The sequence below is a fragment of the Coregonus clupeaformis genome, chromosome 1 (genome assembly GCF_020615455.1).
Source record: "Coregonus clupeaformis isolate EN_2021a chromosome 1, ASM2061545v1, whole genome shotgun sequence".
Classification (NCBI taxonomy): Eukaryota; Metazoa; Chordata; class Actinopteri; order Salmoniformes; family Salmonidae; genus Coregonus; species Coregonus clupeaformis.
In genome coordinates this window covers 2121089-2139347 of record NC_059192.1, presented here as the reverse complement: position 1 = coordinate 2139347, position 18259 = coordinate 2121089, and the positions used below count along the sequence as shown (strand labels likewise).

At 43.6% G+C, this 18259-nt stretch overlaps 1 protein-coding gene across 1 annotated transcript in view; it reads right to left on the bottom strand.

Annotated features, from left to right (window-relative positions):
• The window catches only part of LOC121568044 (arginyl-tRNA--protein transferase 1), a 177054-nt gene that overhangs the window by 14854 nt on the left and 143941 nt on the right, over nucleotides 1–18259 (bottom strand). The window contains exon 11 of the mRNA XM_041878610.2: nucleotides 16053–16173. Coding sequence (XP_041734544.2) covers nucleotides 16053–16173 — 121 coding nt within the window. The remainder of the gene's footprint in view (nucleotides 1–16052; nucleotides 16174–18259) is intronic.

Here is an 18259-nt window from a genome sequence, read left to right as displayed (position 1 = left end):
GTGGAGATGGGAGGACCTTCCAGGAGGACAACCATCTCTGAAGCACTCGACCAATCAGGCCTTTATTATAGAGTGGCCAGACGGAAGCCACTCCTCAGTAAAAGGCACATGACAGCCCACTTGGAGTTTGCCAAAAGGCACCTAAAGACTATCAGACCATGAGAAACAAGATTCTCTGGTCTGATGAAACCAAGATTAAACTCTTTGGCCTGAATGCCAAGTGTCACATCTGGAGGAAACCTGGCACCATCCCTACGGTGAAGCATGGTGGTGGCAGCATCATGCTGTTGGGATGTTTTTCAGCGGCAGGGAGGGACTGGGAGACTAGTCAGGATCAAGGCAAAGATTAACGGAACAAAGTACAGAGAGATCCTTGTTGAAAACCTGCTCCGGAGTGCTCAGGACCTCAGACTGGTGCGAAGGTTAACCTTCCAACAGGACAACGACACTAAGCACACGGCCAAGACAACGCAGGAGAGGCTTCGGGACAAATCTCTGAATGTCCTTGAGTGGCCCAGCCAGAGCCCGGACTTGAACTCAATCAAACATCTCTGGAGAGACCTGAAAACATCCAACCTGACAGAGCTTGAGAGGATCTGCAGAGAAGAATTGGAGAAACTCCCCAAATACAGGTGTGCCAAGCTTGTAGCGTCATACCCAAGAAGACGAGGCTGTAATCGCTGCAAAAGGTGATTCAACAAAGTACAGAGTAAAGTGTCTGAATGCTTATGTAAATGTAATAGTTCAGTTTTATTTTATTTTTTTATTAGCAAAGAAAATTGCTTTGTCATTATGGAGTATTGTGTGTAGATTGATGAGGGGAAAAAAACTATGTAATTTTAGAATAAGGCTGTAACAAAATGTGGAAAAGGTCAAGGGGTCTGAATACTTTCCGAAGGCACTTAATCAATGTGTTTTGGTACTTCCCTTATGCACTACGCTTTTCCGTGTGCTAACTTTTACTATACCTCAGGTCAATATAGTCTACCAGTCTAACGGTCTATCCTGCCCTCTATCCCTCTATTCATAGTGACAATAGTGGTAGGTGGATCGTTTGTCCAGATCTGCAATAAGCTAACTAGCAATCATACCATTGATCTTGTTTAAGGGCAATACAATTATCCTACCTAGACTAGCCTACAACACCACAATGCAATGAATAATTGCATTATTGTTTTGAAGTGAGTACAACATTCTAGCCTACTCTAGGCTGCAGTGAAAATGTCATTTGAATAACAGCGCATAAGCCCTGTGATTTGAATGTTTCATTCGATTTGTATCCGTTGTGGGCCTACTCTCAACCGTTTATAAGGTCTAGAAAGGCACAGTAGCAGGCCAGTCTGGCTGTATTTTTACTTCTGATACTGAATACACTGTCTGTTGCAGATCAGCATTCTCCCAAGTCGTCCTATAATAATGTGGTCACATATGCTCCCGGCAGGCCCAGTTACTCAGGAAAGCTTAACACGCTCTGCCTCCTCTCCAATCCGATCGGACTACCTGGCCTGATGACTCCTGGCTGTCCCCAGTCCACCTGGTCGTGCTGCTGCTCCACTTTCAACTGTTCTGCCTGCGGCTAGGGAACCCTGACCTGTTCACCGGACGTGCTATCTTGTCCCGGACCTGCTGTTTTCAACTCTTTCTCTCTCTCTACCGCACCTGCTGTCTTGACCTCTGAATGCTCAGCTATGAAAAGCCAACTAACATTTACTCCTGGAGGTACTGACCTGTTGCACCCTCTACAACCACTGATTATTATTTTGACCCTGCTGGTCATCTTTGAACGCTTGAACATCTTGAAGAACAATCTGGCCTTAATGGCCATGTACTCTTTTAATCTCCACCCGGCACAGCCAGAAGAGGACTGGCCACCCCTCAGAGCCTGGTTCCTCTCTAGGTTTCTTCCTAGGCTCCTGCCTTTCTAGTGAGTTTTTCCTAGCCACCGTGCTTCTACATCTGCATTGCTTGCTGTTTGGGGTGTTAGGCTGGGTTTCTGTATAGCACTTTGTGACATCTGCTGATGTAAAAAGGGCTTTATAAATACATTTGATTGATTGATTGATATTCTTCGCGCATCTAGAACCTAACGCTTCAACATAGCCTAAATATTTATCATTTCACTTTGTTTATGTATTACCTTTTATATGTGGCATAAACACAACTAGTCAATGTTTTAATCTGATTAGGCTACTTACAAAGTCTCCTGTAGACATGCGCACGTTCATCCAAAATATAATTCCAGCATCCTCAAAATGGATTGACATTAACCAGGTTTCCATCCAACATTTTTATGCGAGTAAAGTAGCCTACATGTCTGATAAAAAATTACCCCACATCATGGGAAAGCATGCAGTTTATTAGGCTACAGATTAAATAAATTAAGATTAACTTCACAGGGTGGTGAAAGTGCACAGTGATAAGGTTGATGCTCCTTTCAATAAATATTGATGGTCTTAATCTGGTGACATGATAATAATATAATAATAATAATAATAATAATAATAATAATAATAATAATAATAATAATATGCCATTTAGCAGACACTTTTATCCAAAGCGACTTACAGTCATGTGTGCATACATTTTTACGTATGGGTGGTCCCGGGGATCGAACCCACTACCCTGGCGTTACAAGCGCCATGCTCTACCAATTGAGCTACAGAGGACCGCATTGATGCTTGGCTGCCATTTGATAAATAAAAATAATCTCGCACTTATTTCCATAATAATCTTGTCTATACCTGCACTGTATCTGCAAGTTGCTGGCTAGAATGCACGTGCCAATACCAGAGCGGGCACATTCGCTATACTTACACAACATTTTCTATGACAAAACCATCAGTACGCCTAGAGTTGAAAATTAGATACATTTAACTTCAAAAGGTATTTTTATGCACACTACATATTTATGCACAGACTTTTATCTGCAATAAGTACATTTGATGGAAACACAACTCAGTATGAAAAATGTATGCACTCACTAACTTTAAGTCACTCTGGATGAGAGCGTCTGCTAAATGACTAAAATGTGAAACACTCCAGGGTTTCCCTTAGCTGGTACAGTTGAAGTCGGAAGTTTACATACATCTTAGCCAAATACATTTAAACTCAGTTTTTCACAATTCCTGACATTTAATCCTAGTAATAATTCCCGGTTTTAGGTCAGTTAGGATCACCACATTATTTTAAGAATGTGAAATGTCAGAATAATAGTAGAGAGAATGATTTATTTCAGCTTTTATTTCTTTCATCACATTCCCAGTGGGGTCAGAAGTTTACATACACCCAATTTGTATTTGGTAGCATTGCCTTTAAATTGTTTAACTTGGGTCAAACATTTTGGGTAGCCTTCCACAAGCTTCCCACAATAAGTTGGGTGAATTTTGGCCCATTCCTCCTGACAGAGCTGGTGTAACTGAGTCAGGTTTTTAGGCCTCCTTGCTCGCACACGCTTTTTCAGTTTTGCCTACACATTTTCTAAAAGGATTGAGGTCAGGGCTTTATGATGGCCACTCCAACACCTTGACTTTGTTGTCCTTAAGCCATTTTGCCACAACTTTGGAAGTATGCTTGGGGTCATTGTCCATTTGGAAGACCCATTTGCAACCAAGCTTTAACTTCCTGACTGATGTCTTGAGATGTTGCTTCAATATATCAACATCATTTTCCTTCCTCATGATGCCATCTATTTTGTGAAGTGCCCAGGCCCTCCTGCACCAAAGCACCCCCACAGCATGATGCTGCCACCCCCGTGCTTCACGGTTGGGATAGTGTTCTTCGGCTTGCAAGCAACCCCCTTTTTCCTCCAAACATAACGATGGTCATTATGGCCAAATTTTTGTTTCATCAGACCAGAGGACATTTCTCCAAAAAGTACGATCTTTGTCCCCATGTGCAGTTGCAAACCATAGTCTGACTATTTTTATGGCGGTTTTGGAGCAGTGGCTTCTTCCTTGCTGAGCGGCCTTTCAAGTTATGTTGATATAGGACTTGTTTTACTGTGGACATAGATACCTTTGTACCGGTTTCCTCCAGCATCTTGGCAAGGTCCTTTGCTGTTGTTCTGGAATTGATTTGCACTTTTCGCACTAAAGTACGTTCATCTCTAGGAGACAGAACGCGTCTCTTTCCTGAGCGGCATGACGGCTGGTTGGTCCCATGGTGTTTGTACTTGCATACTATTGTTTGCACAGATGAACGTGGTACCTTCAGGCATTTGGAAATTGCTCCCAAGGATGAACCAGACTTGTGGAGGTCTACAATTTTTTTTCCTGGGGTCTTGGCTGGTTTCTTTTGATTTTCCCATGATGTCAAGCAAAGAAGCACTGAGTGTGATGGTGGTGCCACAGGGTTCAATTCTTGGGCCGACTCTTTTCTCTGTGTATATCAATGATGTCGCTCTTGCTGCTGGTGACTCTCAGATCCACCTCTACGCAGACAACACCATTTTGTATACATCTGGCCCTTCATTGGACACTGTGAACAAACCTCCAAACGAGCTTCAATGCCATACAACACTCCTTCCGTAGCCTCCAATTGCTCTTAAACGCTAGTAAAGCTAAATGCATGCTCTTCAATCGAACGCTGCTTGCACCCGCCCGCCTGACTAGAATCACTACTTTCGTCGGGTCTGACTTAGAATATGTGGACAACTACAAATACCTAGGTGTCTGGTTAGACCGTAAACTCTCCTTCCAGATTCACATTTAGCATCTCCAATCCAAAGTTAAATCTAGAATCAGCTTCTTATTTCGCAACAAAGCCTCCTTCACTCATGCTGCCAAACATGCCTTCGTAAAACTGACTATCCTACCGATCCTTGACTTCGGCGATGTCATTTATTTTGCTCATTTGCACCCCAGTATCTATTTGCACATCATCTTCTGCACATCTATCACTCCAGTGTTAATACTAAATTGTAATTATTTTGCACTATGGCCTATTTATTTCCTTACCTCCATAACTTACTACATTTGCACACACTGTATATAGATTTTCTATTGTGTTTTTGACTGTACGTTTTGTTTATCCCATATGTAACTCTGTGTTGTTTTTAATCGCACTGCTTTGCTTTATCTTGGCCAGGTCGCCGTTGTAAATGAGAACTCGTTCTCACCTGGCTTACCTGGTTAAATAAATGTGAAATAAATAAAATAAAAAATAAAAAAAGGTCTTGAAATACATCCACAGGTACACCTCCAATTGACTCAAATGATGTCAATTAGCCTATCAGAAGCTTCTAAAGCCATGACATCATTTTCTGGAATTTTCCAAGCTGTTTAAAAGGCACAGTCAACTTGGCGTATGTAAACTTCTGACCCACTGGAATTGTGATACAGTCAATTATAAGTGAAATAATCTGTCTGTAAACAATTGTTGGAAAAATGACTTGTGTCATGCACAAAGTAGATGTCCTAACCGACATGCCAAAACTATAGTTCGTTAACAAGAAATGTGTGGAGTGGTTGAAAAACGAGTTTTAATGACTCCAACCTAAGTTTATGTAAACTTCCAACTTCAACTGTAATTGCCAGGATTTGGCCGATAAAAAACTGAAAAGCCGATAAATAAAATTGTAGCAGACCAAATTGTCCAGGAGAGGCTGTCTATCATAGCCTACACCCGAATTCGCACTTCAGAACCACGCCTGGTGCGCACATGCGCCTGCTGCTGAGGAGAGAGAGCGCAACAGACAAACCTTGGTCTAGGCTACTGTTGATTGCAAAGATCGAGGCCTTTTTCATTGAAATAAAACAAAAGTTAGAGGAAAAAGATTATGCCTATAGTGAAAAGCCTACAAGGGGAATTTACTATACGTTTTAATATTGTAGTGGACTAAGATGAGAAGAATGCAGGCTACTGTGCAACTCCCTATTCCGGTAGGATGACATTTTGGAACATAAATGTATTTATAATCATTTTTATCATTGTTATTATTGTAAGCCTATTTATTAACCAAAACCAGTTCTTTAAATATGCAAAACCTGTTTTGTTCAATTCTGTTGAGACATTTCCATTGGCTAAATAAAATTTGATGTCTTTTTAATTGTGTGCTCGGTATTTAGTTTAGTAATTTGTTGTGTATGGTAAGCACTTGCTTTTGTTGGTAATTGCTGCAATATAGCCTGTTCAAAACATTTGTGAAGGTTTAAACCAGTTCGCGCAAGTGTTTTGTTTCATTCTGTTGAGCGATTTTCTTTGGCCAAATGAAGATCCAACTGTAATGCTGTGATTGCAGCAATATACTGTACAATGAACAAAAATGTAAACGCAACATGTAAAGTATTGGTCCCATGTTTCATGAGCTGAAATACGAAATTCCAGACATTTTCCATGCAGAAAAAGCTTATTTATCTCAAATTTTGTGCATACATTTGTTTACATCCCTGTTAGTGAGCATTTCTCCTTTGCCAAGATAATCCATCCACCTGACAGGTGTGGCATGTCAAGAAACTGATTAAACAGCATGATTTTTACACAGGTGCACCTTGTGCTGGGGACAATAAAAGTCCATTCTAAAATGTGCAGTTTTGTCACACAACGCCACAGATGTCTCAAGTTTTGAGGGAGCGCGCAATTGGCATGCTGACTGCATGAATGTCCACCAGAGCTGTTGCCAGAGAACTGAATGTTCATTTGTCTACAGTAAGCCGCCTCCAAAGTCGTTTTAGAGAATTAGGCAGTACGTCCAACCGGCCACAACTGCAGACCACGCCAGCCCAGGACCTCCACATCCGGCTTCTTCACCTGCGGGATCGTCTGAGACCAGCCACCCGGACAGCTGATGAAACTGTGGGTTTGCACAACCGAAGAACTTCTGCACAAACTGTTCGGAAACAGTCTAAGGGAAGCTCAGCTGCATGCTCGTCGTCCTCGCCAGAGTCTTGACCTGACTGCAGTTCGGCATCGTAACCGACTTCAGTGGGCAAATGTTCACCTTCAACGGCCACTGGCACACTGGAGAAGTGTGCTCTTCACGGATGAATCCCGGTTTCAACCGTACCGGGCAGATGGCAGACATTGTATGGCGTTGTGTGGGCGAGCAGTTTCCTGATGTCAATGTTGTGAACAGTGCCCCATGGTGGCATTGGGTTTATGGTATGGGCAGGCACAACCATGGACAATGAACACAATTGCATTTTATCGATGCCAATTTGAATGCACAGAGATACCGTGAAGAGATCCTGAGGCCCATTGTCGTGCCATTCATCCGCCGCCATCCCCTCATGTTTTAGCATGATAATGCAAGGCCCCATGTCGCAAGGATTTGTACACAATTCCTGGAAGCTGAAAATGTCCCAGTTCTTCCATGGCCTGCATACTCACTAGACATGTCACCCATTGAGCATGTTGGGGATGCTCTGGATCAACGTGTACGACAGCTTGTTCCAGTTTCTGCCAATATCCTGCAACTTCCCACAGCCATTGAAGAGGAGTGGGACAACATTCCACAGGCCACAATCTGCAGCCTGATCAACTCTACGTGAAGGAGATGGTGGTCACACCAGATACTGACTGGTATTCTGATCCACACCCCTACTTTTTTTTTTTTTAAGGTATCTGTGACCATCAGATGCATATCTGTATTCCCAGTCATGTGAAATCCATAGATTAGGGCCTAAGGAATGAATTTCAATTGACTGATTTCCTTATATGAACTGTAACTCAGGAAAAAAAATTGTTGCATTTTGCATTCGGAAAGTATTCAGACCCCTTTACTTTTTCCACATTTTGTTACGTTACAGCCTTATTCTAAATGAGATTAAATAAAAAAATATCCTCATCAATCTACACACATTACCCCGTTATGACAAAGCGAAAACAGGCTTTTAGAAATATTAACCTTATTTACGTAAGTATTAAGACCCTTTATTCAGTACTTTGTTGAAGCACATTTGGCAGCGATTACAGCCTTGACTCTTCTTGGGTATGACGCTAAAAGCTTGAAACACCTGTATTTGGGGAGTTACTCCCATTCTTCTCTGCAGATCTTTCAAGCTCTGTCAGGTTGGATGGGGAGCGTCCAATTTAATCCATTTTAGAATAAGGCTGTAACTTAACAAAACGTGTAAAAAGTCAAGGGGTCTGAATACTTTCCGAAGGCACTGTATATATCATACAGTGGACACAAGCCTATAGGTCTATGCATGCAATGCCCTGATGCATTTAGTGCTCAAATCTCCGAAAGCTGAACCATGAGGTGAACAATTGTTGTTTCAGGAAAGTAGCCTAAAAACCAATAAAACAATTTGATATAAAGTTTAGCATATGCTACACATCGAAACACAAGGAATAATGTTTTTGTAATTTGTTATAGGAGGTTTTTAAGGAAAGTAAATGTGGCTAATTTGCCCAAAATCCCTCATTTATTGATCCAAGTCGGATCTGAATGCATATGGATGTCCGGTAAATTTCTCAATGTCTGATAAATTAAAATATTCCCGGTCACATTGTCAAGCGCCAAATTTTCCTAATGGAAACCCTGAAATGTGCATATTGTTTTTATGCAGATTTTATTATATTCTCATTAAAATCTGTCGCTAATTGGATGGAAACCTACACACACCATAAAGTTCAGTGTCACTTTGATTACAGTGAGGGAAAAAAGTGTTTGATCCCCTGCTGATTTTGTACATTTGCCCACTGACAAAGACATGATCAGTCTATCATTTTAATGGTAGGTTTATTTGAACAGTGAGAGACAGAATAACAACAACAAAATCCAGAAAAACGCATGGCAAAAATGTTATAAATTGATTTGCATTTTAATGAGGGAAATAAGTATTTGACCCCTCTGCAAAACATGACTTAGTACTTGGTGGCAAAACCCTTGTTGGCAATCACAGAGGTCAGACGTTTCTTGTAGGTGGCCACCAGGTTTGCACACATCTCAGGAGGGATTTTGTCCCACTCCTCTTTGCAGATCTTCTCCAAGTCATTAAGGTTGAGGCTGACGTTTGGCAACTCGAACCTTCAGCTCCCTCCACAGATTTTCTATGGGATTAAGGTCTGGAGACTGGCTAGGCCACTCCAGGACCTTAATGTGCTTCTTCTTGAGCCACTCCTTTGTTGCCTTGGCCGTGTGTTTTGGGTCATTGTCATGCTGGAATACCCATCCACGACCCATTTTCAATGCCCTGGCTGAGGGAAAGAGGTTCTCACCCAAGATTTGACGGTACATGGCCCTGTCCATCATCCCTTTGATGCGGTGAAGTTTTCCTGTCCCCTTAGCAGAAAAACACCCCCAAAGCATAATGTTTCCACCTCCATGTTTGACGGTGGGGATGGTGTTCTTGGGGTCATAGGCAGAATTCCTCCTCCTCCAAACACGGCGAGTTGAGTTGATGCCAAAGAGCTCGATTTTGGTCTCATCTGACCACAACACTTTCATCCAGTTCTCCTCTGAATCATTCAGATGTTCATTGGCAAACTTCAGACGGGCCTGTGTATGTGTATAAAGTATTTGATCCCCTGCTGATTTTCTACATTTGCCCACTGACAAAGAAATGATCAGTGTATAATTTTAATGATATGTTTATTTATTTACTCACTACTGATTTCCAAACTTCAGCACAAGAACTGTTCGTCGGGAGCAAACAAGCCTAAGATCACGATGCGCAATGCCAAGCATCGGCTGGAGTGCTGTAAAGTTTGCCAAAATTGGACTCTGGAGCAGTGGAAACGCGATTCACCATCTGGCAGTCCGATAGATGAATCTGGGTTTGGCAGATGCCAGGAGAACGCTACCTGCTCCAATGCATAGTGCCAACTGTAAAGTTTGGTGGAAGAGGAATAATGGTCTGGATCTGTTTTTCATGGTTCGGGCTAGGCCCCTTAGTTCCAATGAAGGGAAATATTAACGCTGCAGAATACAATGACATTCTAGACCAACTTTGTGGCAACAGTTTGGGGAATGCCCTTTCCTGTTTCAGCATGACAATGCCTCCATGCACAAAGTGAGTTCCATACAAAAATGGTTTGTTGAGATCGGTGTGGAAGAACTTGACTGTCCTACACAGAGCCCTGTCGTCAACTCCATCGAACATCTTTGGGTTGAATTGGAACGCAGACTGCGAGCCATGCCTAATCGCCCAACATCAGTGCCCAACCTCACTAATGCTCTTGTGGCTGAATGGAAGCAAGTCCCCGCAGCAATGTTCCAACATCTAATGGAAAGCCTTCCCAGAAGAGTGGGGGCTGTTAAAGCAGCAAAGGGGCGACCAACTACATATTAATGCCCATGACCTTGGAATGAGATGTTCGACGAGCAGGTGTCCACATACACTACATGACCAAAAGTATCTAATGAAGGTAGTTCACAATATATGTGGCTTCGAAAATACCACCAAAGGGCGTCAGAGTTGAACAGGTTAACAGCGATTCTCTCTCTCTCTGCTTGCAGGCTAACATACACACTGGAGACAAAGACTCAAAGATCTGCTAGCTGTACAGATTAACATCTCACCTACAGTGGGGAGAACAATTATTTGATACACTGCCGATTTTGCAGGTTTTCCTACTTACAAAGCATGTAGAGGTCTGTAATTTCCAAAAATCCAGAAAATCACATTGTATGATTTTTAAGTAATTCATTTGCATTTTATTGCATGACATAGGTATTTGATACATCAGAAAAGCAGAACTTAATATTTGGTACAGAAACCTTTGTTTCCTGTAGGTCTTGACCAGGTTTGCACACACTGCAGCAGGGATTTTGGCCCACTCCTCCATACAGACTTTCTCCAGATCCTTCAGGTTTCGGGGCTGTCGCTGGGCAACACGGACTTTCAGCTCCCTTTCTATTGGGTTCAGGTCTGGAGACTGGCTAGGCCACTCCAGGACCTTTAGATGCTTTTTACGGAGACACTCCTTAGTTGCCCTGGCTGTGTGTTTCGGGTCGTTGTCATGCTGGGAGACCCAGCCACGACCCATCTTCAATGCTCTTACTGAGGGAAGGAGGTTGCTGGCCAAGATCTCGCGATACATGGCCCCATCCATCCTCCCCTCAATACGGTGCAGTCGTCCTGTCCCCTTTGCAGAAAAGCATCCCCAAAGAATTATGTTTCCACCTCCATGCTTCACGGTTGGGATGGTGTTCTTGGGGTTGTACTCATCCTTCTTCTTCCTCCAAACACGGCGAGTGGAGTTTAGACCAAAAAGCTATATTTTTGTCTCATCAGACCACATGACCTTCTCCCATTCCTCCTCTGGATCATCCAGATGGTCATTGGCAAACTTCAGACGGGCCTGGACATGCGCTGGCTTGAGCAGGGGGACCTTGCGTGAGCTGCAGGATTTTAATCCATGACGGCGTAGTGTGTTACTAATGGTTTTCTTTGAGACTGTGGTCCCAGCTCTCTTCAGGTCATTGACCAGGTCCTGCCGTGTAGTTCTGGGCTGATCCCTCACCTTCCTCATGATCATTGATGCCCCACGAGGTGAGTTCTTGCATGGAGCCCCAGACCAAGGGTGATTGACCGTCATCTTGAACTTCTTCCATTTTCTAATAATTGCACCAACAGTTGTTGCCTTCTCACCAAGCTGCTTGCCTATTGTCCTGTTGCCCATCCCAGCCTTAGGCAGGTCTACAATTTTATCCATGATGTCCTTACACAGCTCTCTGGTCTTGGCCATTGTGGAGAGGTTGTAGTCTGTTTGATTGAGTGTGTGGACAGGTGTCTTTTATACAGGTAACGTGTTCAAACAGGTGCAGTTAATACAGGTAATGAGTGGAGAACAGGAGGGCTTCTTAAAGAAAAACTAACAGGTCTGTGAGAGCCGGAATTTTTACTGGTTGGTAGGTGATCAAATACTTATGTCATGCAATAAAATACAAATTAATTACTTAAAAATCATACAATGTGATTTTCTGGATTTTTGTTTTAGATTCCGTCTCTCACAGTTGAAGTGTACCTATGATAAAAATTACAGACCTCTACATGCTCTGTAAGTAGGAAAACCTGCAAAATCGGCAGTGTATCAAATACTTGTTCTCCCCACTGTATATTTTTGTTTCCTTAGCCAGATCAGTGAGTAGAGGTGAGATTCGCCTAGACGTAGCCAGGCTCATCATGAAAGAGCTAAATGGCTTTGGATTACTATAGACACTGCAGTGGGGGTAGGTGTGTGTGCTGATACAGAACTCTAACAACTCAGAGGAGAGCAGAGAACTGCACAGTCTGTTGAGCAGGAAATAGATAGGAGAGGGAGAGAGAGGGGAGTGTGTGTGTGAGTGAGTGAGTATTTTTAAGTACCCCACTTGGCAGTTACCTGCAGTGAACCCTCTCTCTCCCTCTCCAACCGCCCCCTTCTAGCTGTGGCGTCTGCTGGTCGGCCCAGCTTTTATCACTGATATCATTATTCTGGTAATAATAACACTTAGGCTGCGTCCCAAATGGCACCCTTTTCCCTACATAGTGCAATACTTCTTACCAGGGCCCCAGGTCAGGGTGCCATTTGGGACGCAACCCTGAGTCCTCCATAATGACAGTGTCAGCTCTCTGACCACAGTGGAGCCAGTTGAGCCAGCACACAAACTGACCTTGGGTCAGGGACCGCTCTGTGTCTGGAGCCAACCCAGAGGTTTCAACATACTGCACGATCAGACTCGGATCACTTCAGTTCACACACGGTTCATCCGAGCACACACGCATCCAAAACAGCTTGTAAATATAACAAAAAAAGTAGGACCAATGTAGAAGGCTGCATTACCACGGGATACCCGTGTGACCTGCGGGTCCCGACAGAGTTCATTGCGGCATGGTCTGCATTTTTCATGCTGCAGGCGGGAGCAGGCAGTCAGACAGACAACTTTGGGATTATTTGTAAACAAAATCTTTCTGCTTTGTATGTGTTAGTGTACTACCTATTGTATTAAAAGCACCTCTTTCTTCCATGATTCACACACTCAGCATTCGCTGCTTCTAGTTCAGTAACCTACCTCTCCTAGTTGTAAATGCGAGATCAAGTGCGCCTATATGTTTGGCCTGCAAATGGTCCCGCTCCTAAAAGGTAGGCTATATCCTATATGCAAAACGTAGAGAGAAAGTGCAAGTGTCCGCTGTCGTAATTTTTGCTCCTTCAATTTCAGTAGCCTTTGGCCTACCTCTCCTCTTGGGCATGCGAGATCAGGTGCGCGTGCATGTGGTCTCAATTAAATTGAGTAGTCTATATGCATGGGTGGAGAAGCACAGGGCAGTTATCGTTCCACGGAAATTAACTTCCTAAATATGATTAGACTACAGTTTACTATACTGCCTGGAAATAAATATTGATCACCCATATCTCCGTCTGAAAATCATCTCGCTCCTAAAAGATAGGCTATATGTAAAACGTAGCTCAAGAGAAAGTGCAACTGTCCGCTCTCTCTCCAACTCTGCTCTCTTCAAACTACAGTTGAAGTCGGAAGTTTACATACACTTAGGTTGGAGTCATTAAAACTCGTTTTTCAACCACTCCACAAATGTCTTGTTAACAAACTAAGGTTTTGGCAAGTCGGTTAGGACATCTACTTTGTGCATTACAAGTCATTTTTCCAACAATTGTTTACAGACACATTATTTCACTTATAATTCACTGTATCACAATTCCAGTGGGTCAGAAGTTTACATACGCCAAGTTGACTGTGCCTTGAAATTGATGTCATGGCTTTAGAAGCTTCTGATAGGCTAATTGACATAATTTTTGTCAATTGGAGGTGTACCTGTGGATGTATTTCAAGGCCTACCTTCAAACTCTGTGCCTCTTTGCTTGACATCATGGGAAAATCAAAAGAAATCAGCCAAGACCTTAGAAATATTTTTTTAGACCTCCACAGGTCTGGTTCATCCTTGGAAGCAATTTCCAAACACCTGAAGGTACCACGTTCATCTGTACAAACAATAGTATGCAAGTATAAACACCATGGGACCACGCAGCCGTCATACCGCTCAGGAAGGAGACGCGTTCTGTCTCCTAGAGATGAACGTACTTTGGTGTGAAAAGTGCAAATCAATCCCAGAACAACAGCAAAGGACCTTGTGAAGATGCTGGAGGAAACAGGTACAAAAGTATCTATATCCACAGTAAAACGAGTCCTATATCGACATAACCTGAAAGGCCGCTCAGCAAGGAAGAAGCCACTGCTCCAAAACCGCCATAAAAAAGCCAGACTACGGTTTGCATCTGCACATGGGGACAAAGATCTTACTTTTTGGAGAAATGTCCTCTGGTCTGATGAAACAAAAATAGAACTTTTTGGCCATAATGACCATCGTTATGTTTGGAGGAAAAAGGGGGTTGCTTGCAAGCCGAAGAACACCATCCCAACCGTGAAGCATGGGGGTGGCAGCATCATGCTGTGGGGGTGCTTTGCTGCAGGAGGGCCTGGTGCACTTCACAAAATAGATGGCATCATGAGGAAGGAAAATTATGTGGATATATTGAAGCAACATCTCAAGACATCAGTCAGGAAGTTAAAGCTTGGTCGCAAATGGGTCTTCCAAATGGATAATGACCCCAAGCATCCTTCCAAAGTTGTGGCAAAATGGCTTAAGGACAAGGTATTGGAGTGGCCATCACAAAGCCCTGACCTCAATCCTATAGAACATTTGTGGGCAGAACTGAAAAAGCATGTGCAAGCAAGGAGGCCTACAAACCTGACTCAGTTACACCAGCTCTGTCAGAAGGCATGGGCCAAAATTCACCCAACTTATTGTGGGAAGCTTGTGGAAAGCTACCCGAAACGTTTGACCCAAGTTAAACAATTTAAAGGCAATGCTACCAAATACTAATTGAGTGTATGTATACTTCTGACCCCACTGGGAATGTGATGAAAGAAATAAAAGCTGAAATAAATCATTCTCTCTACTATTATTCTGACATTTCACATTCTTAAAATAAAGTGGTGATCATAACTGACCTAAGACAGGGAAGTTTTACTAGGATTAAATGTCAGGAATTGTGAAAAACTGAGTTTAAATGTATTTGGCTAAGGTGTATGTAAACTTCCGACTTCAACTGTATGTCTATCCTATTGGCTGATATAGCCAAGTAATACCGATAGCCTAATATAATGGGCCAAGTGAAAAGGTTATTTGTGAACATTTTGATATTGCCTTTAGGGCGCAAAATTGCTGGGGCCATGGCTGGCAAGCGAGCTGCGTGACATAAGCCTAAAATAATATTGTGGGACTGTGGTTGGGTTCTGGACCAGTTTTGGACCAGTTCTTGTGGGAGAGGGTGGTAGTCGGACAAAGCCAGCGTGAGCGGGCGTGTGCGGTATGAAAAGCTGCATGTGCAGGCGGGATGAAGAAATCAGTCCTGCACAGAACTCTAGACCCATGCAATGGTCTAAGGCAGTGGTTCCCAAACTGTGTGGCGTGCCCCCCGGGGTCGGCAGTTTTTTTGCCCATAGATATTGTAGTAATGTTTAAGTCACTCAAATATCACATGAATACACATTAGATCTGGCAAAATGTATAGAATTGCAAGAAAATTCGCTTTAAAACAAACAACTGCACCCCATGACAAAATGTATAGAATTGTAGGAAACAAGCTTTATACCTGCAAAAATTGTTAACAGTTTGTGCCATGAACAGTGCTTGTGCCCATAGAAATAGACGTGGTGCGAGCATGTACGCGGGGGCGCGGGATGTTGGAAGGGGGGCCTGAGTGAAAAAGTTTGGGAACCCCTGGTCTAAGGGGATGACTGGATAAGTGGGATGTCAGTTTTCAGTGGAATAGAATACAACATTATTGTCCAATGTGAATTGAAATTTGCTTTTTTTTTGTCTTATGATATTCCCAACCCCAACCAGTTGTGGCGGTTAAGTGCCTTGCTCACGGGCACAACGGCAGTAGATGGCACCTGAGATTCTGATGAAAGCAACCCTCCGGTTGCCGGCTCACTCCAGCCATATTTCCCCCGGGGATTCGAAGCAACAACCCTCCGATTACTGGCCCACTTCTCTAATCTTAAGGCTATTGCCGACCCCATGAATGACTGATAGGTCAGTGTGCTGATTGCTGTAGGGTAGTGCTCTTAGTGTACAGTAGGGTGCTGTGTTCAGTACCTGCGTCGGGTTCCTGGTTGAAGCGGGCGTAGAGGGTCTGCTCCAGGCTGGGGATGCAGCGCTCTATGGGCACAAAGACATAAGTCTCTGGGCACAGGAGGTCTGAAGGCTGGTACTGCCCCTGGAGAGAGAGATAGAGGGGTTGTTATTTTACCATACATAACACTGCAGCGAATTCAGGTGTTGGTCTCAACTGGGACTCAAACCCTGGTCCAGCCAATGTCAATCTTAGCCGTTAAGCCAAGAGATTCAACCTTAGCCGTTACGCCAAGAGATCCTAACCAACATAATATTGTGGCGTATTAGGGGTTGGTCCCGACCAGGACTGGAACCCGGGTGCAGCAAACATCAACCCAACACCTTACTTAATACGCTACTCCAAGAGGTCTGAACATCTTGATGAGGTTGACACAATATTTTGAGTAATACTTAGACATACTTTTTTAAACTGAGCTAGACAGAGATCATGGGGAAAGTCCGATGTAGAGGAAAAGGCTGAAGAGAAAGAAAGAGGGAAAAGAGGAGAACGCAGCAGATACTTGGCCTTTTCTCAGAGGCCTGGAGTCGATCACATGGCTCCAAACAAACACAGATTACACTGTAAACAAGCAGGCGCCTCCAACAGGCCTGCTGCATCGTCTCACACACACACACACGTTAGCAGTGATTAACACACACACACGGTGTGTTAATCACATACGCTCTTACATAAACACACACGCTCAGACGCTCACAAACACACATGAATAAACACACACGCATGCTCAAATACACGGACACTGATAAACACACAAACAAAAGATTATGCAATAAACAAGCTGGCGCCTCCAAGACGGCTTCTGCACCATCTCAAACACGCACGCACACACACACGTTCCCAAACATGCTCACACACACACGTTCACACACACACACACACACACATTCACACACACAAACATACCCCCCCTCCTCACACACACTTGAGGTCACAACCTGTGGGTGAGGACAAGGGGCTCTCTCTCACAATAGTAAAACCTATTTTGCTATACCACCACTGACCGTGACTTGTCTGTCAGTGGGCCTGTATGGAAACTATGCTGCCTGTTTTCACAAGCAGAATGCCATGAGAACGGACTTGTCTTCTCATGGCTCGCAAAAAAATAAAATAATAAATCTGAGAAGGAGAAGGGTGGGGCCATTGGGTTCCTGCCCTGGCAGGTGCTTGTCTATACAGTACCCTTTGTCCGGGTTAGGGGACATGGTAAGGCCATGGACAGGACCAGGGTCATATTCATAAGGGCACATCGTAGCAAAACGTTTTGCAATGGAAAATGAAAACAAGCTCCCTGTTTCAGTCTGTTTTCTTCCATTTGGTGCCAAATGAATACGACCCTGGACATGACACACACACACACAATGGGGACAAACAGGGTCACCAGGGCCAGCTGCAGGTGATGTTTTCGTGAGTTGACTTGAGCCCGGTGACAACAGATTAATAGAGTGGTAGTGGAGTTGCAGTAGACACACAATGCATTTTCCTGCTCTTGTGAACAGCCGTGGGCACGGATGAGTGAAGGGACACAAAGAGGGAGGAATGGAGAGGGGTGTAGATGGAGTGACTAGGCCACAGTTACGCTTTGTACCACCAGAATACTTCTTAAGCAGAGAGAGTGAAGTGAACCAACTTGTAAGGACAGGCCTCTCTCTCTCACTCCGTACTCTCCTATACCATGACAAGAAACAGAATTTATGCGGGGCATTAAAAACGTCCATGTTTGTGTCCCAAACGGCACCCTATTCCCACCATAGTTCACTACTTTTGACCAAGGCCCATAAGGGTTCTGGTGAAAAGTAGTGAACTATATAGGGAATAGGGTGCTATTTGGGACAGACCCCATACTAGATTATTTAGGCCTATTTCTATGTCCCGGTCCAAACGTTAGCCCAGAATAACATCTCTGTGCCTTTAAAGATATGCGTGGTGATGGTATAAACTTTTAAAGATGTAGAGAGAGGGCCTATATAACCACAATGAGAGACAGAGGAGGGTCAGGGCCAATGTTACCTCTTATTTATTTTGGCACTGAGCAAATTTTAGGTCTGCTGAACGTTGTGAAAATTCTGTGCAACTCTGACATTGGTCAGGGCCCAGTCAGAGAACTCAGCACTCTTCCAAAAAGGAAGACGGGAGCAGGAGAGGAGGAACAGAACCCAAAATATGAAAG